Here is a 25,328-nt window from a genome sequence, read left to right on the forward strand (position 1 = left end):
GCAAACATCTCTTTGTGAGCATGAATAGGCTTGGACAAATAAAGACTTTAATAAAACATGTAAATCTAATCGCATCTGTTTTGATTTATACTTGTACACTATTTGTTTTAAAAAATATATAATTTTATATACTGTATAATCACTTTTGAAGCAAAATATTTTACAAAAATAACTTTTTTAAAGGTTGTCCAAAGTGTTAAGTTATGTGATGGACCACAACTGTTGTTACTCTGCAAAAAAGCATCAGAAATTGAGTTTAGTTATGAGAAAAGCTAGTGCAGCATTTGTTTATAAATGCCACCAGGTTTGCTTTTAGTGCATAAACATTTTGTACATGCAACTTAAGTGGCCGAATATTAGTTGGAGCTACTATATCAGTTTCCATAATCTAAGAGAGATCTGCTGTCTTTTGCTAAATGCATCTACACTTTATTTGTAAAAGTAGGTTATTTAGATGTCACAATTCTAACCTGTCCCTGTACTAGCACTGGGTTAATAGGGACCATTCAGGAGTATGCTTGCCATACAAGATCATTAGTGCCGGCTTAATGTAAAGAACTGGAACTGTTTGTGAAGCTGTAGTAACTTATTGGTTGTTTAAACTATGCTGGTTCATTAAAGTGAAATGTTTTAATGACTGTCAAACAGGTAACTTCATTGCCAATTAATCAGTTCATGGTCAGATTATTGCTGTACAGAACATGGCATTTGAGGTCTATACCTTGTTTTGCTGTGTTTCCAAACGTTCAATACAATTTCCAGATACAATGGCAATCTCCTAGTTTGGATATAATTTGGAGCTTTTTTTAAACACTGGTGCCTAAATGCTAATCTAAACATTACTAGGTGTTGGTATCTAATTCTTGCATTCCCAGGACACTAGAGCACAAGTTTCAAATTTAACTTACTAGTAACATATTTGAAAGTTCAGAGTTTGATATAAACATCATTGATGGCACCGAAGCAGTGATATACCAGTGTCATCTATCAACCCTTGCTACTGTTCCAACTGGGTTGTGTTACATGCTTCTGCGTCAGTGAAGCTCGGGAGGCATGTGTAGCACAGCACAAATTTAGCTTAGGTGTGTTTCTTTCCCTGTGCTCCCATGACCTAAAGGTGAGAGGTGTATCAAAATCATACTTCACAGGAGATCTGGAAAACTCCAGCCCTCGTTTCCCGTTTGTCCCAACCTAGAACCACAGAGGGACTTTGATGTGGCTCAGCTGCTGAGGGACGCTGCTCGTGTAGACCGGCACCAGCACTGGCATGTCTTCACAGGCGCAGATGCCCACACAAACACATACTCATGTGATCCACAGAGGCTTGGCAGTGCAGGCCTTAATTATAAAGAGCTTTCTCACAGAACAGTCGGCATTCAGAGGCCTCAAAATATGGCTCATCGCACAAAACTGATGAGTGATATGCAGTCACACAACAGCCCCAGGGACGGGACATTCAACACTGGCAGGTGTGAGTCTTTTCAAGTAAACAAGTCGGACAGGCGAGGTCTCTAGGAGACTGCCTTTACAGAAAAGCCTTTGAAGCATGAATGACGTGCCACAAACGCTTCCTCGACTTCCCTCCAACCCATCCTATTGATTTCCTGGGCAAACACGCCTCGGAAACCTTTCAGCAGTGGATAGAGGGCAGCTGATGTAATGCAGGTTGGGTAAACAATCGTGCCCTACTTTGGGAATCCAAAATTAGGTAGCTGGGTCACTTGCCCGCGTATGGAGCGCAGCTGGAAGAGTACAGAATGGCACATGCATGACTCCAGGGAGCACACAGTTTACTCCCTTGCTAAAGGTGATCACACAAATACACAAGGCGAACACTGTTGATTGTTCCCATTGGGTTTTTTTGCCTCAAGATTCTCAGAAACTTGTGTGGCACATGAATGACATGCATGAGCTCACCATGGAGCTGTTGACATCAGCGAACAACAAACATGCATCTTATGCCGAGTTCAGACTGCATGATTTTGACTTGGCGACAGGTTGTAAGAAATCGCAGAAAAATGCCGGATATCACAGGCAAATCAATGCTCGTTTACGTGAGTATCAATCATACAGTATAAACTATCAAAGATGCCATCTGAGAGAATCGTCGATGCCCGTGAGACACTCGGCATGCTAAATATCTGGAGCTGTTGGTGATTCAAATCATGCCGTGTGAAATGAGTTTTGACTGAAAATAACATTACTGATCACCTACAGCCAATGAGAGAGCAGCATTCACTAGTGTGCATACCTGCAGGCCAGCGGGAGGTTGGGGGAGAAGTTATTAGCACTCATTTTCATTTTCATTTTTGTTTATTTAGACCCAAGAAATGGAGGAAATCTAGTGGAAATTTGGCAGGAGCACCCGTGTATGGCCCGTGTTTGACGTGTGGTTTGAGCAAAATAACAAACGTTTCAAAAAAGAATAAAGTTGAGGAGAAACTGCTAATTTCCTTCAAGTCCATGTGAGCAAATATGTACATATGTACATATGTAAATATGTATGTGTGAAAATCATGCAGACTGAACTCGGCATTAGTTGATGTATGTTACCAACCTCAGCAAATGACATCCCTTGAATGATACACATTGCAAGTTTTATTAGTGCGAGCGGACATCCTCAAAGAAGGACAACATTTAGAAAAATGTCATATTTGCATAAACTATGAGCCTTGGTAAGTGATTGTATGTAGTGCTGCACAATTCTGGCTAAAATGACAATCACTTTTTTTTTTTTTTTTGCTTAAAATTAAGATCACGATTTTATCGTGATTCTGTAAAATAAAGGACAATGAGTAGGCTATTATTATTATTTTCAAACATGTGGTAAGATGAACAGTAATAATATTCGTCCTATGTGTAGGTATACCGTTGGTTAAAATGTTACATTTGGTATAGACTTGAAACAGTGGACTTGAAAAGACTTTTAATTTGTCCTCGTCGTTAATGTATATTAACAGTTCATAATTCTGAAGTTGAATTATTATGTGTTGATTTATTGTCATCAGGTTTGCTAATGCATTATATCACCATTAAATAGGATAGAGTCCTTATACTGACACTGTAAAACATTTATTCTCATGCACTCGCTGTGAAAGAAAATATATATCAAATGCTTGTCGTAATCATAACTTTAAAATGCAATATGACAATTTATGTGCAAGCTTTCGGTTTCGGGGTTGGTGGTGAAATCAAGATTGTATGATTAATTAATGACCTATCCATGCATTTAAAAAATATAAACAAACCTAAAGTCAGTGTGGCACAAACAAGCCAAACCAACATGTTTAATTCTGCTTTCAAGCATAAAGTGGATATCCACAATGTGTTAATGTATAATCATGAGAATTATATTTACAATACGTTAACTACAATTTTACATGACTGACATGCATAAGCTCATCATGGAGTCGTGGACATACACATCAAATGTGCATCAAACTTGAGCCCAAACTTATTTATACCCCTTAAACCCTTTAATTTTAACAATACTCTTTTACACTCTGGTTCAAAACAGAACAGCTAGGGATAGAGGTATACTATACAGAACTAGGATTTGGTCTTGATGTAGCATAACCGGGGCAGCACAGTGGCTGCCTCACAGTAAGATGGTTACTGCTTCAAGTCCCGACTGGGCCAGTGGGCATTTCTGTGTGGAGTTTGCATGTTCTCCCCATGTTTGCCTGGGTTTTCTCTGGGTGCTTCAGATTCCACACAGTCCCAAGACATGCGCTATAAGTGAATTGGATGGACTAATTTGGGCATAGTGAGTGAGAATGAGAGTGTATAGGTGTTTCCCAAATACCGGAATATGGCTGGAAGGGTATCCGCTGCCTATAACATATGACAAAATAATTGGTCGTTCATTCCACTTTGGCGACTAGGCATATGACAATAACCAGTTTCAAGGTATACCGTGGTTTGGAAAAGTTACGGTTTTAAAGATTTCAGTTTATCATACCGTCAGAATCTTATACCGGCCAATGCTTAGTGGTGACCTCTGATGTGGATTAAGCTGAAGGAAAACGAATGTTTGAATGAATGAATGTAGCATCACCATTGTTATCAACCGATGTCCCTTGTGATATAATTGCAAATCTTATTTCTGTGTTCTTCGAAAGATAAAATTAAAAACCGTCATATTTGCGTAAATGATCAGGCTTGGTAAATGGTAGCAGGCCTGCAAGTGTGTCGTGCAGACAGCATGTCTTTCATATCCACAGAAGGCAGTGAAGACAGGACTTATGCAAGAGTTCGCCTTGGGTTTCTCTTTTCTTTACAGTCATTTTATGAGAAAGTCAAGAGGAAAGTAAAAAAGAAAAGGTTTGGTGGTGGGGGAAGGTGGGCGGCGACCGATCCGAGGCCACACGGAGAGACCAGGCTCTGAGCTGCCATAGCAACAGTGAAACGTTGACGCTGGTAATAAGAAACACGTGTGGCTGCTTGGAAGAGAACATTCTCTATAATGAATATAGTGTGTATGTGTGTGTTTGTGTGTGTGCGTGTGTGAAAGTGTTTGAGTCAGAGAGATTATATGGGGGTCAAGGGGGTTTGTGCAGAGCTGTTTAACACTTTCAATAACTCCCTACCCTCACCATCAGCCTCTCCATTGTTTTCACCTGGCCCACTAAATGTAAAATAGACAATATTTCTTGGTAACACTTTATTTTGATGGTCCCTATTGCACATTTTGCTAACTAAAAGTTGCACTGCAACTACATGCCAATTACTTCTCATTTGAGTATTAGTAGACTGTCTGCTTGATATCTGCTGATACCGCTCCTTTAACAGACATTATAAGAAACTTTGCAAGAGCATGTCAACTAAAGAGTGCTTTTACATGTGTGGTTCGGTTCATTTGGTCCAGACCAAGGGCAACAAATAACCCATTGTAACATTTTTCTGCCATTTTGGGTTCTTTTTACACCACACTGATGACTTTGGTCTGAACCAGTTGAAAAACTCAAAATGCAGTTGTGACAAAATCCACATCACTCATTGGCCAAATTTTATTAAATGTATTTCCTAAACTGCTTTTCAATTGGTCAAAATTAACGGGCAGAAAAATGCCAATGGAACTCTCACAAGTAAACAAACCGGCAGACAGAAAATGTCACTTTTTACTATGGAGGGACGACGATAATTCGTATATAGTATACTAGATAGTTTGTATACATCACTTTAGACAAACTATGCATTTCGAGAATGAAGCACGGCTGCGGTCGAGGCTGGAAAACAATGTTTTAATGCATTGAAAACGGCTTGTCACTTCAGGATAAGGCGTCAATTAATTTAGCTAAACAGTGACTTAGTTATCTTCCGGAAATATTATCAAAGATCCATCAGGTAATGTTTGTCCCTCTCTATGTCTCTGTTTAAAATAGTTTTCTGTTAGCTTCTGCAGTAAAGCCTACAAGTTTCCATTATAAACACTCACTAGGATGTGTTGGGTCCTCAAATTTGAGAAAACGGGGCAAAAAAGTTAGAAAAGGTGCAGTATTTTTTGCATTTGTTCTAGTTCAGATCATGTTCTCACCACAAACAAACCGCTCCAGGGTTCGTTTGAAAGTGTACAGATACCATCTCTTCAAGGAGGTCTCGGTACACTTTTTTGCACTGCTTTTGGTGCACACTCGAGTGCGATTGCTACATTTACACCTGCCCAAACAAACTGCACAAAGAGGGATGACAAACTCAAGTGCGATTCAACCAAACTAAATAAGAGAGGTGTGAAAACACCCTTCGACTAACCCTAACCCCAACCTAAAGGCTCATAAACACAGGACGCTTTTTGTTCGCATTTATCATCAGCTTTTTTCAAGACGTTTTTTCCAGATTCAAATCAAAGCGATTTTCACTGCCGTCGAGCAGAAGAGTATGCAAAATTACTTCTTGACGTTAGAAGGCGATACATAACTTTAAGCTTCTGACACCTGCTTGTAACACAGAAGAAAAGACAAAGCTGACACACTTGTTGTTCTGGATGGTTCAAGTAGCAGCTCTAGCGATAAAGTATTTATTATTATTCACCAAAGCAATAAGCAGCTCCATGTTCATATCGCCTCTCGGCATTTTCTTCAATGTGCACTCATATTGACAGTTTTGCGTTTGAGCAAGTGCCAAGTGCTGTTTACTGTAATTCAGCAGCTCCATGCACGTGAACAAAAGTGCCAATCTGATTAGTGGAGAAGGTTTTGACGCAGCGCGCCAAAACAAACAAACAAACAAAAAAACTGAGCATGAGGCGTTTTTTTTTTTAAATGACGATTTTATGCCTGACGTTTTGCGCGTTGGTGTGCACGATCACATTTACGCCCTTTATTTAGTCATTAGGCATTAAACGTCGATAGAAAACGCTAGCCAAAAATTTGTTTGCATGTAGATGCAACGCGACTTAAATTCAACAAAATGCGTTAAAGGGACCATCAAAATAAAGTGATACCCATTCATTAAGTACTTTGTAAAGTTGACTGATTGAGTGATGGTGGCTTTCTAGGGTTAAAGACAAAGACCACATTACTCTATTCTTAAATGCTGTAATGAGATGATTTTTATTATACAGTATATATAAAATCAGTAGTTTCGTGCAACTCACTTCATCTCACTTCAGTCTTTTTGTTCTCATGTATGTTAAAGATATTTTTTGAATTATCTAATAAGTAGTGATAATCTACAGTAAAACAAATCTACACAAAAATATTAACTTAAGCAATATTTTTAAATCTATTTTTAACTTGTTTACAAATTGATAATGTATTTAGTTCCACTTTGAGCTAAAACATTACTGAACAGTATAAAAAGTATTATTGTTTAATCAAGAGAAAATATAATTTAATTTAATTACTTTTTATTGTCTAACACCAACTAGTCTTTATGTTTGTCTTTTTTCTGATCTGAAAATTAACTTGTATTCCTTTTTTAACTGAACAATTAGACCCAAATGCAGTGACATCACAGCTAAAAAAAAATGTGATGCAAGAACCAACCAGTACATCATTTCAGTCCTGATTATATTTTCAGATTTTTGCAACAATGTCTGGCTGAGCATACATGTACAAGCACTTACCACAACAGTGATCCCATTCTTCTCCAGTGGGGTTTTATCATAAGTTATCTCACAAACTCTGACCACTGTCGTGACACCATACTTCTTCAGATCCTAAATTGTGAAGTGAACAGAAAAAAAAAACAGGTGATTAATCAAAATACAAGACAGGCAATCACCATTTACTCTGACATAATTTTCAAACACAATCATTTTAATGGGGGGAGAGATAAGGTAAGCTGCCCCTGAACACACTCTGTCCCTCATCCATGCCATGTGACGGAGCACTGGGATGGGTTTCCATGGAAACGGAGGCTTTGTGGATGTGCTGTTAAGAGCCTCTACGGTTCATGCACACTTTCCCAGCAAGATAAGACTGAGTGGGCCATGTGACGGTGGACTTGTCTTAAGATAGACCATGTGAGCCGAGACGGGACATGCTGCTAAAATGAGTGTGTGTTCAAGCGAGGGATAAAAGCAGAAGTGGTGGGTGGGAGAAAACAGACAACACAAACACAATGAGAAAGGGGACTCACAGGGCAATACGTACACAAATGCCGATCTTGATAATGAGCAAACACAATATTGATTTTGTGGGCACTTCAAAATAGAAGAAATAATTGTTTATTTAAACTTTAAAGAGTACGATTTCTGAAAATGTACATAGTATTTGAAGTTATTTTCATATCAATGCCAAATAACTGGAGATTTAAATGGTTAATTAGCTTTACAGTTCAATCATAGATATTTTCATAGATGATACATGCTGAAATAGTGAGTGAAATTTCTGTGACTATTTATATATATATATATAAGTAATAAGGCTCCAACATTAGTAATTTAACTGAACTCTTGATGAAAACAACAAAAAACATTAATCTTAGGTGATTTTAAACATTAAAATTATAGTCGTAATCCAAGTTGTATGTTTAAATTATTTTAACATAGTAACTAGGCATGGGACAATAACTGCTTTCAAGGTTTACTGCAGTTTGATCAAGTCAAGGTTTTAAAACCACTAAAATTAGTTTTTTTTTGGTTTGTCATTTTACTTTAGGGCAATTTGTTCTAAAATCAAAATCTCGATTGATGGAATATTTTAACTCAATTACGAATAATGAACAATTCTTTTCTTTATTTATAATTTTTTTTGCCCTCTCTGCACCACCCACACTCGCCTACGCTACAAAGCCAACCAATGACAAAGCTTGCTCTACAGTATGTGTTGTTACATTTTTTGAGAGGTCAGCATCGTCAGTCACGGCAGGAAGGGTAAGCGAAAACACATGAAGGTTGCGCCAGACCATACGTTTCTCTCGATGCAGAAGTTTGAACAGAGCGGAGACGTGACTAAACCAACTGAAAATTTTTTGCCTGGAAATAGTAGATCAATTAAAGGTTCAAAATGTCGATTTCGATTACTTTGATTAAATCGCCCAGCTCTATTTCATTTAGGTTTTTTTAGGGAAAAAGTATCTCTAGCAGAAAAGGACCATGCACATTAAAAGCTACTGGTCAGCTCACGATTTAGCAAATATTTCAAAAACCAAGCACTTATGCACAAACACCAACTGCACCAACAGTGCAGTGGCTTACTTTATATCCAAAAAAAATAAAGATGTCCAAAGATATCTTTTCAATATGTAAAGAAAACTATGTTTTTAAACTAATGAAGGCAGTAGACGCCAATTATTTATATTATTTAGGCTGACATGTTTACTTTTCTAAAATATTTTAAATGTTTCTTAAAATAAAATATATTGTGTTCAAAGGGGAAAAAGTTTTTTACCCAGGCTTTAAGAAAAAAACAACACATATTTTAAAGCAGTAATCACAATACCGTGATATTGTCAAACTGTGATAGTTTTATCCAAGGTTATCATACGTCAGAATCTTACACCGGCCCATACCTAATAGTAACTGCTATAAATCTGTCTTTCACTAGCTACGTTTCAATCCACCTATTTTTATGCACATTTTTGATATGGAAAAAAATAATAATAAAAAAAATAATAAAAAAAATCGGTTGATAATGCCAAGATGCGCACAAGTTTTCAAAATGCGCATAAAAAACGTACGCACATAACCGAGTAGGATAAACTTTTTATTCGATAAGAATAGGCTAAGCGCATTGTAAAACATCTGAAATGTGGATTTGATCACTCTAAAACACCATAACCATTTATAGTATTAATGTTATTATATTATTAATTACCTCCAGAACTGTCAATAGCGTCTATGCTCCACGTCTAACGTATTCAAACACCATACTGTCTTCTGAAGCTCAAATAATTTATTAGATGAAATAAAGATTGAAACAGCTTCTCCTACCACAGTAAATTATGTTTTTACTTTTAATATTTGGCACCAGTTAAACAAAAGAGTGACGATTTTGTTCTCCTTGACTACTTGGATGAAAACGCTGCTTTATTCGCATGTCTTTTGTGCAATATTTAAGTTTTGCGCATAAATTTAACCCACATCTTTGGATGGAAACAAAGCTACTGTTGATTTTACGGTGTTTACTAGCGTTTACTAATGAGATGAGTTTTACCTATTGTACTTTATAACCCTTTTGCAATTTAATTTGGTTACAACATATTTACTCCCAAAATGTATGTATAATAAATCAATACAATTTTTTTTGTTTTTGTTTTACCTGTTAAAGTAACTTTTTCCAGCTTAGGTTACTGTCGTCTTCAATTAATCACAACAAAAAAAGTGATACCATCATAAGCCTCACCTCAATAAAGCTGCTCAGGGTGGAGTTTGTTGGGTTGTGTGTAATCAAGAACCTCATGTTCTTATAGCACACCTCCACAGGGGCCGGTCGGTTCATGCGAGCCATAGTTGTGCTTCCTTCCGACTCAAGTGTCCAAACTGTTTACAAGCCAATTCACGCGAAAGAAGCTTGTCACTGTTCAGTCTGTCTTTGTCAATAAAACACTGCAAGACTTCTCAAAGTCCCCGATATCTTGAATCCCCTCTCTAATGGCTTACTGTAGCCAGAGAGGTAAGATCACCCCATTAGATTAGTGAGGAGTTTTGGGTGGCAGGACCACAGGCAGTGAAGGGAAGAGCGTCTCGGTGCATCCAGAGATCAGCGAAGCTCGGTGTTCTCCCTGTGTTTAGATGTGCAGATGTTGAGCGTGGCAGTAATCTCCGGTCCTCTGCAGGAAAGCCATGGACAAATCCACTACTGAAGGACAGAGCTGTTGGAAAGAGAAGCGGAAAAACAGATATGTGGGTTTGCTGCTTTGAAATTAACTGACACGACGCGGCACCAGGGCAGTCTGTTGAAGACAAACATGACGCACACTTGACAGTGCGGCTCATGTTAACTATGAGTGTGTGACCGCCGATCACATACAGTGTCCCCGAACCCACCCACACAATCCCACTCACACACGCACGCACTCAAAACATTGCACAACACAGACGCTGATAGGGACTTGCGCTTGTACTGAAAGCAGAAAAGGAGAGTAAATGTTTCCCATGGCTTTTTTTCTCCTCCAACAGACTATTTCCAAAATAATAACTTTGAAAAAACTGTACAAAAGCACGCACATCTCTCTTAATTGGGTGCTCAGCCAAAACCGCAAAAAGTGCAAATTAAATGTAAATCAGAGGCGGCAACACCAAGGCTCCAAAAATACAAATTTATTAAATTAAAAAGGCTGACACAGAGCTTGTAGAGTTTCGAGCCACCCGGCTCTTCATCAGACAATGCCTTGGAGCCTTGGTGTTGCCGCCTTTGATTTACATAAAATAATAACTTTGGACATAAAACTTGAGGGTGGTGGCTCCAGTGCATGTTTTGTTTTTGTTTTTTTCAAAATTGTTGATGTGAAATTAATTTAATGGGTCAGTTGATCCAAAAATGAATATTCTGTTTTCATTTACTCATCCTTTACTTGTTCCAAACCACTCTGACTATGTTAAACACAAAAAAAGGTACTTTGAATATAAGGCAGAAAACTGCAACCACTGACTTCGATTATAGAAATAACAAATACTATGGATGATAATGATTAAGGTTTCCTTCTTTTGTGTTCAACAGAATAAAGACACTAAGAATGGTTTGGAACCACTTGAGGGTGAGTTAAAAGTGAGCAAAAATTTTTAAATGAACTATCCCTTTAAACCAATTATAACCCAAGCATAAAAGCCACTATAAACAGTACAGGTACAATTCTAATCAATTTCTGACATGCCAAAACAAGTGCCGTTCTCATTTCAACCAAAGATCAAAAAGTGTTACTCACCCACACTATGTCTTCAAGTGATACTTTTAGCATAAAAGATTACAATCCATACTGGCTAAGACGGCACGCGTTAACGGTGAGAGATTGAGGCGTATGAATGCTACTCTTATGCACTCTAGAGTTTTACTGAGTGTTCCCTACAGATCTGTCTCTCACGAGGGTCTTCAGCAGTTAAAGGTGCAGAGACTGTGAATGTTGGCAGAACACTTCTAAAAGACACACGATGTAAACAATGCTCCTAATATAAAAAAGACTACACTGCAGCAGAACAATGTTTCTGATTGTAGTTTGGAATACCAACTGCATATACTTTATCACACAAACTACTGCTGAATGTGAAATGAGTAGTTTCAAATAGACTGAAATACCAACACTCTCAGATTTGGTCAATGTGGATGTTCACACCAATGCTTGAAATCTATTTTGGAGGGTTCACATGTCGCAGTCTTAGTCCGAATTGAACAATCTCTGGTGTGTTTGCAGTGTTATTTTGCAATGTATCATTTACGCATTAATATCGCAACATGTGCATTTGCAATAGTCACATTGCAGGGTGTTGAATGTCGAGTTTTAAATATAGTTGATCACCACAACACAGTTGTTATTTTGTGGAATCACTGCAAAGTTTAACCATAACAGTTTGAAAGTTTATTGTTTTCATGTTTTTTCAAGAACTACAACTTCAAGCAAAGTTAAAGCATTTGGGCACAAGATTCTACAATGTTTATAGCTTTAACAAATTATTATCTATTATATTAATAATATCCTTTAATAATTTAAACGAATAAGTCTATAGGGCAGCACAGTATATCATTTCAGGAACGATATCGCAATGTGATCATTTGCAATAGTCTCATCACAGAACATACGCAATGGTAAGTTAGTATTTTAACTTATCATTTGCATGTTTATGATGCCTGTGACTGCATAATAACCATTCCGGTAAAATAAACTGTACCATTAATGATTTATTTTATTGAATTATTTTTATTCAGTTACTGTAGTTAAATACTGTTAGACTCAGAAAACGATAAAACACTTTATTTTAATTGTATCTTTTTCTTGATTGTATTTATAGATTTGCATGAAAATACTCACAACACATGCAAACACAGAAAAGCCCTGCAAATAGCACAGACCACAATGAAAACTTGTTGGGGGACCCCTCAAAAATGTATAGATTATTTGTTAGATTTTATGGAGATGTATTCCCATTTCCCACAGCAAAATCATCCCAAATCAATTTAACATTATAAATTCTTTCAAAATAGAGATAATGAGTCATCTGGTGAAATTGTATTCATATCACAATAATAAAAAAATATTGCAAGGTCAAATTTTTCCAACATTGCACATCTCTAGTCAATACAGTGTTATTTTACATTTGATTGTTCAATTTCTGTGTATTACCGTTAGACTACCCAGGAAAATGTTTCCAAATCAGACATCTTCTTGCATTTGGCCTTTGATACAATTCTAATCAGCATTCAGGACAAGTGACTAAAACTTTAATACAAAAGCTTAACCCAATTTCCTCTATTCAAAATAAACATACGAAAATGTAATCCACACGTCGGTACAAACAAACCACTTCATTCACTGTGTGCTGCAACAGAACAAAACAATGACAACCAAACAACAATGACCTACTTTATCTAGTTAACATAAGCCTATTTTGAAAACCTTTACCAAGGAACAAAAGGCTATGAGGGTTGTATATATACACTAGATCAGTGGTTCTCAAACTGTGGTACGTGTACCACTAGAGGTACTCTGGCTTCCTTCTAGTGGTACGCAGAGGAATGAAATTCTACATGACGTACACGCTACATTTATTTCAAAATTTATCATAAATGATGTGAATATGCCATATATGACATATAGCCTATATTTATGAGGTAATCTGTCACGTTTTTTTTTTTAACTGTGCAGAGCTGTAACTTGTTAGCTGTTTTACTGGACCTGCTACACTACTGTATTTCAACACTGCTCATTTTGGTGGTATTTGGAGAGACAATTTTTTTCTGAGGTGGTACTTAATGAAAAAAGTTTGAGAACCACTGCACTAGATTTTTCAGAGCTACCTAGTAACGAACTTAAACACCCTAGCAACCTCTATGGTAAAGCCAAGTAAACTATTCAAGAAAATATACCATACCAATGCTGTTTTATAAATGCAAATTCAATTACAACTTTAAACCCAACAGTTGGTAGGGCTTCACGATTCTCCCTAAAATGAGAATCACGATTTTTTGCTTAAAATCAAGATCACAATTTTTCTCATGATTCTGTTGATGTAAAATAAAGATATGAGAAGGCTATTATTGTTATTTCTCAAACATATAGCAAAACAACAAAAATATTTAGCCTATGTGCAAGTCTATTTTTGGTTAAAATGTTTTAGTGAATTATTATGTTTGAGACATGCTTGTCATTTGTCATTGACAACATTATTAGACAATTTTTTTTTCCACTGGTAAAATGAAACATTTGTCATTATCAGATTCCCTATTGCATTATATTCAACATTATATAGGCTACAGTAGTTACATATACTGACCCATTAAACATTTATTTTCATGCACAACACTTTGTGTTCGCTATGAAAGAATAAACATATGAAACGCTTGTAATCATAATTCTAAAATCCGATCATTTCAATAATGTGCATGCTTTCCTTTTCATTTTTCACTGCCAAGTGTGACTTTTACATTTAGGTGAATCATACCTTATAATACAGTTTGTTACACATTCAGCACCATTTGGAGGTGAATGTGTTGCTGAGCAATTTATATAAAACAACACAAAGACTTGTGAGACCACCTTTAGACTTCCTGACTGTGAAAATATAATTGGCTGAATCTTAGCAAAGCTGAAGATCATGTGTAGGGTCAAATCAAGAACACAATCTTTTTTTGATTCATTGTGCAGCCCTGATGCTGTTCACATCAGATGCAGAACGCGCGGATAAATCATGCGTAAATAGACACGTGAACATTTGAGTGTAATCCTTTCATTTGAGCGTCAAAATCTGCTTCATTCACACGTCAAAACTTGCTTCAATCTCGCGTCAAATCCGCTTCATTCGCACGCCAAATCCGCTTCAGAACTGACACGGATTCGCGTCATGGGCATGGCTAACATGAATTTTATTGAGAAAATAACTGTTTATGCGCTTTACGAAGGCTAAAAAATAGCATTAAATCTTTGGAGCAGTGCCTGAGCCTATTAGATCCTTTCAGAGGTGCACCCAACTCCGTGAGCTCATTAACTCTTCCAGAACCTTAACCTGGATGATGGAGGCTTTGAGCGGCGCTTGTGACTGAGCCGAGCCCATTGCGATGAACTGTTGTTAGTGTAGGCAGGAGTATTTCTCCCCGGAACACCAACAACAGGTGTTACATCATAATCATGCCTCCACAAGAGCAAGCTCCTCATTGGTTAACACAGCGCGAATGTCCGCTAAAGTTCAGATTTTCAAACTCGAACAATTCGGGTGTAAAGCGCTCAAAACCCTCAATTCGCACCATTCTTCTCACTATTCACGCCGCAGGGAGTCTATTCGCGTTTTTGCATTGACTTAACATGTAAATCACTCACGCTTCACACTTCTTCTGTGTCTGGTGTGAATCCAGCATAGCAGTTGGGTCTGTTCACATTTGACCCAGCGATGCGTTTAAACCACCCAGCATTTTTATAATGAACACCACAAATATGATACAGAGTATCTACAGGAATCATAGAGTGAAATTCAATACATTTTAAGACCTTTAAAAATCTTTCCATAAATTTTAAGACCCTATAAACACTTTGTTTCAACTGGAATCACAGGCGGTGTTTTAGCTTGCAGTATATTTACTAAATGTTAATGTAAGAAACTAATCCAAAATTAAAACATTAATCATGAAGCATTGTCACATCTAGCAAGATTTTATTCACTTCATAAACTACACAGCATCCTGATATTCGCAGATTTAATTAATGCAAACTTTGATACAATACAACTATACACTGCATAATCAAAAGTGATGTAAAACTGAATAACTTGCAAAATAGCATTTAAGACTTTTTAATACTTTAAGGGTCTTAAATTTCTCTACACTGATTCACCAACTTAATACTTAAGACCTTATGGACACCTTGTAATATATTTGAATATAAAAAAAAAATGTATTTTTTCAGGGAACTCACTAATTTAATCCTATTTTAAAATAGGCAAAGTCATACCACAAAATATGCTAGGCCAAATATAAATTCCCATCATGTGTAGCAATGAACTTTTGAACTGATTGTTGAACAAAGAGCAGCATGTAAGACAAACAGTGAGATGAATCCTTCTGACACTGAGTCCACCGGGGGTCCAACCCTGAGGTACTGTACTCGTTTACTGCATGCAGAGTTAGGTTAATTGGGCGATTCTGTACAATGTCAACAAAACACAGAGGTCACACACACAACATCCCTTACACTCAGAGAGACTTGTGAAGCTCTGTAAACAATCACAGTCAGGGTAACAACAGCAGCACCATCAGCGTGATCATTAGCATCAACTTCAGCGCTGAAGGTAACCATGACAGTGTTGCGCTTGTCTTCCCAGACCAATTACCAGCCCTTGTCCCTTAAGATCACAAATACTTGTTAAATATTTGTGCTGACAATTTAAAGTGCTGCTGTGGGCATTTGGGACCTTTGTGTGGCGGCACTGACAAATGATCTATGAAAGTAAACAGAGATAGGATGAAATGAATTACACTTACTGTAGGTCTGACAGAAAAAGCAGTATTTGTTAAAAATGAAAAGTCTTATAAAATAAGAGACGTGTTGGAAATAGAAAGGGGATCATTACATGTGGTTCTCAGTCACGTTGGGGACACATAAGGGAACAAAACATGCTTGGATATTCATTTCTACACATAAACAGGCGCCATGATTCTCCATGTGTTACTCAAACCGGCCCCTCCGAAGATTCTTGGACTTTGATACATAGGTCGAGTTGCTATATTCAGGCATTGAATGTTTGGATGGTGCCAAAAAAATGGCCTCTTCTGAATGTCAGGTTGCAGACACTGAAACCTTGTGAAGGACACAACTTGAAAATATTAATTTGAGTGACCAATTGGGCTGTCGACAACTCTTAATAAGGCTGATTGTTAAATGCAGAGATTGCTGAATAATAATTATATACTACATTATTTACTCTAGTTGTTCCAAACACGTATGGATTTCTCTCTTCTGTTATGGGCAAAAGATTTTTTGAAGAATGTGGGTAACCAACAGTTGACTAAGGTTGGGCGATGTTGACCAATTTGCGATGATTGGGCAATTTGCATCATGCGATGTCTAATGTGAAACATCGCGATTGAGGATGGAACCGTTGTCGTAGGCCGGCGGTGAATGATTTATTAATAATTAATAAATTCATAATGAATTCATTATTTGTAGCCCACTGTTTCAACTACCTGACCGCATGGTCTTTGTTTTACTCATGATCAACTCATAAATAAATAAAAATAATTTACAAATGACCACCTGTCAATCACTTTTTCTGTGGGACTCTGGCATAAATAGGCAGAGTAATCAGTGTCATGATAAGGGTGTCAACAAACTTGGTTGGTAATAAAGGTGCACAACCAAAAGGAACCAATGAAAAGCATCTGAGGTTTTTGCTACAATAAGTAAAAGTACAAGGGTAATAGCGAAATATTGATGCAGTGTATTGATGCCGTGACATTACCTGATAGATTCAAAAGGCCGAAGAATCATTAGATAGAAAAAAGATCAATAAAATATAACCTAGGGCTGCACGATTAATCGAAAAAAGATCATGATCTCGATTTGACCCTACACACGATCTTAATTCAGCTTTTCTACGATTCAGCCAATTATATTTTCAAGGTCAGGAGAGACGCAAGGCAGTCACACAAGTTTTCACAGCAACACTGACACCTTCAAATGGCGTTAAAAAATGTCACATACTGTATTTATAAGGTATAAGTCACCCAGAAATGTCATTTCTGTTTTCATGTAATGATGTATTCATGGCCGCAAAATCACACGTGAGCTGAGCACGAGTTGTTTGACTACCGAGAACGCGCGCCCACGCATGACGCCTACTTTAGTAAACACAACCTGCATAGGCTGTGAATAAAAGGTAATGAAGATTTAAATAACGTTCAGTTTATTGCACAGAGCAATCGTTTGAGGGCCGTGCGGGAGGTTTGATTTGCATATAATGTATGTGTTTTTTTTTATCTGATAAAGACAAAATTCTAATTTTATCAGTGAAAACAAATGGTCCAATAATGCTGTCAATGACAGATGACAAGCACTTGTCTCAATCATAATAAATCAACTTTATAATTATAAATAGTTATATTCTTATGTTATAATTTTACTGTAAATTAACAAACAGGACATATTGAAAGTCTGTTCAAGTCCACCATAATGACTTTACAAAATTTAGCATTTTAAGCAACAGCAGACCTACACATAGACCTAATATTATTATTGTTGTTTTACCATATGTTTGAGAATTAACAATGATAATAGGCTAATCATTTTACTTTACATTTACAGAATCGTGAGAAAATCGTGACCTTGATTTCAAGCAAAAAGTGTTATTTATTGCTGCTCAGTAACCAATCAACACAGCACAAAATAATATTAAAAACAAACAATAGTCAATTTCTCTCTTTGTGCTTAAAAATAAGTGATATTTTTGACATTCAAACATAAATAATATTACACTGAAAATAAATGACAGAACAATTAATAAATAAATAAAAATAAGAATAAATAAAAAAACATATTTGTCTAATGGAGGGCTTAAAATGAACTTTTTTACTTGGTAGCACCGATGCTCCCAACTTCAAAAATTTAGGAGCACCATAAAAATTTAGTCTCACTTCTACTATTAAAGATTTTGGTTTCGGTTTGTGTCCTTTTAAATGCTCAGTCTTATTATGCGTCAATTCATATTTTTCTGTGTTTGTGAAAAAGCAGGCGAGTCGGCCGGCCCAATATATGACCAGGGCAGAGCAGGATTCTCATGATGACCACCCGCACAATAACGTTCTTTGTCATGAGCTGCAGCTTCAGTTTAAACTTAGTAAAGTCGAGCTTTTTTGGCTAAGATGTATACTGTGTTAGATTTTACATTTAGCGCTTATTTGTTCCAAGTGTTTGGTTACCAAACTTAAAAAGCTATGCCTTTAAAGGTCATCATGACCAACAGACATTAACAAACATTTAACAATATATGGACAATAAAAAAAGTAATGTTGGTGAGCACTCTAAATTAGTCAAGCTGAGGCTGAACTGAAGCGATTTCAGTGTCATTGATTATAAAGCAATGATTCACTGTATAGTACTCGTTCACTCTGCAAGACATAATAAAGTTTTAAATGGTCACTTCAAACATCAGAATGAGAGCTAGGGTGGACTTAAATTCCTATTAAATTCATAATAAGGTTGCAAGGAAGACAAGCATATAAATCTACAACTGCACGGCACTTTTCACTTCATCGCCATCTATTTATAAGCATGCAAATGCAGCAGACTGGAAATGCAAGCTCATGCAACAAGTTTCGCATATTGCTGCCATCTCCAGTTCAAGTTTTGGTGAACTCTGACCTGCAATTTGGCATTACACAAATGCATGAGACCAATTGAAGATCAAAATGTGCCCCTTCTGTACAGAAACCTAAAATATGGAGGAATCATTCGTTTTATCAGTCACATCAACTTGTTTTATACCACCCTTTTTCACAGCGCCACACAACTGAATTTTATATATGCTCAAACTCTATTGTGACCATGGTTTCAGTCATACTAACCACTTCCACAGCACCTTTCATAGAATAGCAGAAGAACAGCGTGCTTATAAAAGATAACTTGCCTGACACTAGAATGTGTCAAAGACTCAAGCTTGAGGTCTGAATCTGTAGACATGAAAGCCAGGCTAGCAGTATCTCACAAACAGCTCGGAGTGACGATGTGACTGGCCCGTGTGCTCCCTGTCACCTGCATGTTAAAAATAGGCCCGGCAGCTGTTTTTGATACATTTAGCCCTGACCGGTACTAGGCCACTGGATATGAGATAACAGAGGGTGGGGGTCTGTTTCCAACACGGTCTAGCTTAGTAAATTTGTTTGAGAGACCAACATCTATCCTGAGCGATGGAAAATCTGTAATTAATTATAGAATCATTGGACTGTTGATCTGGAAAAAATGGCATCATAAAGTTGTTGTGGTGGAAAGTACAAGATTGAGTTAACCAGGAAACATGAGAAAAGAAATGACTTATAAAAGTGAGCAACAATAAAACCTTTTGCGTTTCTTCTGTATTTCTCCCTTGCTGCAAGAATATTAAATCTTTGAAAAATACATCTCCCTGGATTGGCAAGCCAGCCAGTAAGACAAGAAGTATCCATGACTGTGGTCATTTGTGAGTTAGAGTTCACATTATTGAAACTGCTTCAAGGGTTGAGATTTCTGCAAAGCTTGGTTGCATTGTGCGGTTATTTGAGCAACTGTCAACTAAACTCAAAACAGCCTGGCCATTCTTATCTAACCTCTGTCACCAACAAGCCATTTTTGTCCACACAACTGTTACTGGACATTTTCTATTTTCTTCTGACTATTCCCTGTAAACTCATGATGGCTATGTTGAAAAATCCCGGTAGATCAGCTGTTTATGAAACACTCAAACATTAAATTTAAGAAGTTCTAAGTTCTTAGGCTAAAACCTGTGGCCTTTGATAAGTGGTTTGACATCGATCTGTTCACTGACTAGGGCTGGGTGGTTTGGCCTAAAATCAAAATCTCAATTAATTGAAAATTTGAACTCAATTACGATTAATGAACAAATATATTATTTATTTAATAATATAAAATAATTTATAATCCGTGTGTGCCGGAGCATACCCTAGCATAATTGAAAGTAATAGAAAAAAATCGACTTAAAATGTTTTATCAATTATAGGTTCTAAATAGGACTATGTGATATTTTTTTAAAAATTATGTCAATTATCATATCATGTTTCATTTATCATTCGATATCAATAATTATTGAATATTTTTAACGATACATTTAGGAATATTAGGATATTTTTAACCACTTTATTTTAATTTACCAACATTACTAGGCAAATAGTTTTAATAGTCAAAAACAAAAAATATTTAGACAAAATATCACATCCCTTTATAAAAAAAGAACCGTAAGTGTTAAAGAGACTCGCTAAATAAAATGTTACAAAGTTTGTGCAATGGTAAAGTGTAAATACTGAACAATCAAAGCATATACTAAATCATTTATTATAATCAAATGTGAGCTTTCAAGTAAAGGAACTAAGCATCATTAATCAAATACATATTGCAACATTACAAATTGATTGATTTCACTTCTTATACTGACAGAGAGACTAATCTCCGTTATGAACTACTCATTCACTAGCCGACAATAATACAAGTTTCTGGCAGCGCAGCATCTTGTTGTCATATTTCTTTTGCTTTGTTTGCTGATTTTATTCAACAAAACTAGCATAAGCCGAGTGTTTAGTGCGAGTTGGAGCTGCTTTGCCTTATGGTGAATGCAGTAAGTGACTGTTATCATCCATAATGTTACCTAAATAGCACAAAAGTCCAGAACATACAAAAACAGAAAAAAACTTAATATTACCTATGTAATGTTCTGCCTTTGTGCTTTGTTTTCTTTGTTTGCTCATTACTACACCCGTAGACAGTGCTAAAATCCCGCATCTTCACGTAATAACACTGTCTTGACTAGTGCGGTTGAATGGCATTTGTCCTGGGAGCACTGTACCAATGTGGCGGCGCTATTGACGCATGCTCAGGGTCCCTATGCGATATCTAGTGTATATATCTATGGTTCCATACAATGTGTGAAGCAGATTAATTAGTTCTGCTTACATGAACCACAGTGCGCTCGCAGCATTCGGAAAAGTTGAAATGTTTTCAACACTTTTCTAAAATGTGACTTCAGCTACAAAGAGCCTTAATCCAAAAACCAATAGAATTGTCGTATAATCAGGGCGACAACTTCAAACCACTGCGGGAAAGGATCAAAAGAGCTTTGTTGTGAGGAAATTACAATACACATTGTTTATGTTTACAGTGAGACACTACTTCAGAACACGAGTTACTTAATGTGTCATGGATAGTTGACGTCAAACTCTGTAGGAGTTTTCATGCATGTCTGGGTTTGGTGAATCTTGACTGTGCTTTCATTTTGACATAATGACAACTGAGATATTACAGTATGACATGGGAAACATGTTTGTGCGGTCTAACAAGCTACAATCGTATAGGATTTAAAAGTAAATAAATAAATCACACAGCGGGAGCCAGGCTTTAGGACCTTTCTATCACCAACACTCTCGATATCGGCTGACTGCAAATGTACAGTGATGTGGTGTTTTAGTCATGAAGTCATCTCATATCCATGGAGCTCCATACTAGCATAACTTCAAAAGCCTCATCCATGGTGCTTAACAAATGAGATTTGGAGGGGCTATTGTGTACTCGTGTCGAAGCAGCTGATAGGCCCTTAGGGACAAATCTACACCTCTATGTCTATGTACAAAACTACGTGCTTCCCACTGGGATAGTACAGTTGGTTTCCAATAATCTCAGAAGCACGGATCACCGTTGCAAAAATTTGTCCAGCTACGTGCAAGTTGTCATGACCGTAGTGCCATGAAAGCTTGAGGCCCCTTCACATAGAGCCATTATACAGTGATGTATATCACATACCGCCCTGCCTGCATTAGTCTGGGGAACATTGGTTTGCATTTCAACAAGGCAGCTTCCAGATCACAAGATCAGTCTAACCTTTCACCTCAAAACCCAACCATAGGAGTAGGTTTGTTCATTTAAAGTTACACCAGGATGTGCCATTTTTATTATGAACAACTTGCCCTTCATAAGGAGTATTGAAAACCTCCCGTTTAAAAACTGAAATATGAAAACAACTAAGTGCTTATGAACATTTTATTCAGAAATGCAAATTAAAAGTGTTTTAGATTATTTCATTAATGTTTAGACTAACTGTTTTAAGCACAAAATCTTATTTATGTGATTTAAAAAAAAAAAAAAAATTGTGAATATTTTTTTAAATTGTATTATCACAAAGTATACAAATGAACCACCATTTCCATCTCATGTGTCCAAGAGAACAAAATCATCCCTTTAAGGGAAACTAACAAAAACTATAAATGATTATCGATAATCAGGTTTCTGCACCTGGAACAACCTCTTTTTCTACACAGTAACTGGTTTGTACTTGAGAGCTGATAACACACAATAACAACATTATGTTATCTTGTCTGATGTTTGGGAACACAATCTTGTAAGTCGGTTATGAGAGGTCATTTAACCAAATTATTTTGATAACAGATTTGGGCTCAGGCCTTTCAGAATGGTCACAACAACTTTTAAGATGGAGATTGATCTGCTAGTTGGTCCAGTATTTAATGGGATTATCAATTGTGGCAAATTTACATACTTTATTTTTGTTTGATTCTTTCAAGTTAAATAAAGATCTTAACTTAACAATACAAATAAAAAAATTATCAAAGCTGTCACTGGGAGAGCACCTTTTCAAAAGGTATACTTATTTAGGTACCAATATGAACCCATTAGGTATAAACATGTATCCTTTGAATAGTGAAAGGTTTAGTACCTTTATTTCTGAGTGAAGTGAAACTATTCCTGGCAAATCCAGGTGGGTTTAAAATTGAATATTTTGAATTAAAATTTTCTTCAATGAAGATAAATGCTAAAAAATAACGCAGCTGGAACAGCTACAGCAGTCGCCATTGATGAATTCATGTGAAGGAAGAGGTTGCGATGACACATGATGACGTGTGCAGTTGTTGGAGTGGTGTCCCATTTCTTAGGGGTAAATTTTAAAGCCCTTCCCCTTCACACTATGTTTCAAGGGCCAAATGGAAGGGCTAAACAAATTGAATTGGGATTGGGTCTAAATCTCATTTACTAGGACAAAAATATATAGAAAATAAAAAGCTTTTATATCATGTACCACAAGTATTTACGCATGTTAACAAGAGAGAAAGCACGCGCAACTTCTGCCCCGTAACCAATAAACTAATATAAAACTATTGAATACATCACATGCATAAATTAAGCCATGGACATTAAATTAAGATGCCTACTGGTTTAAACAAGCCTAGATTAAAAGAAGATACAGATTAAAAGCAGAAACGGAGAAGGACAGACGTTCCTTTATTATCAGCTGTTTTATTGTCAGCGCCCACTCGTTTCTTTTTTTTTTCTTGGTGTTTGCCATTTGCAGTATAAATGCAGACAATCGGATACGAGTCACTTTTAAAAGATGACGCAATCGGGTCACCTAGAAAATCAGATATAGTCATAAAAAAAAAAAAAACTCGGAATTCACCATCAAGATCTGCAGTGTAAATGCAGCCTTAGTGAATTTTAAAAGTGGTCAAGACTCCCAACCAGCTTATTTAGAACATTATAGCAATCCCAAAAAAAGCAAAGAAGCACAGTCAAGTTCACATTCACACACATTAAAAGAAGTTAAACCCGGAACAGTCTTTACCAAAATCACTCCTGCTAGAAGGAAATGGGCCCATTCAGATGTACCTCAAGGGTCTTACAGCTAACCGTTTTAAATGCTAACAGTGCTTAAACACAGCTGATAACGTCGAGTAGGCCCACTTACAAGAAAACAGGAAGAGGCCAACAACCTCCAGGTGCCTTTGAGCAGAACAACATGTGTATGAAATGTGTATTTCCATTTGAAAAGATACGTCAAGCAAAAAAAGTTAAGAACTGCAGGTAACATGTTGCTGCTGTGTGCAAGCTGGAATATGTTAAGAAAACACTTAACAAAACTTTACATTTTAAAACTAATAGTTTCTTTTACATTCAGTCGAACAATCCATCAATGCGTCAGTAATAGTGTTGAAAAAGTATCTTTAAATGTACATGCTATGTCAAATCCTAACTTAGTTTTATCCTTGTTACTATGACTGTATGGACTACCAGGTGTGCAGATTAGAAATAAAATGAAGAATCAATTGATCAATTTAATAATTAAAGCATCAAATGTGTATAAATAAATCACAATTTAAATGGACAATTAATGGACAAATAAATGAAAATAATTAAATGTGTTTATTTAAATTGTGTTTTTAAATGACATTTAATAAAGCAATCAAACAATACATTTAATTTTAACTTTTGAATGTATAATTAGACAATCTTATAAATTTTTATTTAGTTAATGTTTTGATTAATCAAACAATAACAACATATTTTTATAGATTATTGTATTAAATTGCTTTAAAGCCACTTTAGAATGTATTTATTTATTTATTAAGCCTCTATTGTGTGTGCTGCTGTAATGAAATGTCTTAATTCAATTTCTAGACTTTCAGATCTTTCAATTTTTATATTGCGTGCCAATGCCAAACGTGCAAGCAGCAAAAATCTTGGGCTGTGGCCACGTGAAACATGTTTTGTCCATTCTCACTGTCTCTCCTACATCTGGGAGAATTACAGTGTGGAGAAGCCCCAAAGAAGTGTATCAAGCAGACTGTGGCATGCCCAGAGTGAAGCAATAATTGCAATTTCGTGGCATTTCCTAGGCCCAGTTATGCCTGGTGGTTTATACTTCTGCACTGAGTGATCGTCGTGACCCACGGTGCATGCCTTGCGCATAGTCATGCATTTATACTTCTGCATGCTGTTTGTGTTGGTCTGCAAAAACACTTCCGAAATGCTAGCTGGCAGTGAGGTTTTTATGTTTCTCTGTGTTGAGTTTCTTTGATGGTGTTTTTTCTGAATGCTACCTTAATGTAGAAGTAGCACAAGGTCCTTCACGGGGTTCGAAACTTGTAAACACTTGCTCCAACGAGTTCGCACAGCTTTCTGTCCCACCCCCACTCATTAGTGTTACCAAGCCAACCAATCGCAGAGCTTGCACTCCCGGTCATTGCAATGTGTATTTA

At 36.6% G+C, this 25,328-nt stretch overlaps 1 protein-coding gene across 2 annotated transcripts in view; it reads right to left on the reverse strand.

The window, feature by feature from the left end:
- ptp4a3a (protein tyrosine phosphatase 4A3a) overlaps positions 1-25,328 on the reverse strand; it is a 60,303-nt gene that overhangs the window by 14,588 nt on the left and 20,387 nt on the right. Inside the window, exons 2-3 of one of the 2 annotated variants that reach the window (XM_005170023.2) lie at positions 9,789-10,257; positions 7,067-7,159 (exon numbers count right to left, since the gene is read on the reverse strand). In XM_005170023.2, coding sequence (XP_005170080.1) covers positions 7,067-7,159; positions 9,789-9,893 — 198 coding nt within the window. In that variant the 5' untranslated portion in view covers positions 9,894-10,257. 2 annotated transcript variants of the gene reach the window in all.

Source organism: Danio rerio, chromosome 19 (assembly GCF_049306965.1).
Source record: "Danio rerio strain Tuebingen ecotype United States chromosome 19, GRCz12tu, whole genome shotgun sequence".
Lineage (NCBI taxonomy): Eukaryota > Metazoa > Chordata > Actinopteri > Cypriniformes > Danionidae > Danio > Danio rerio.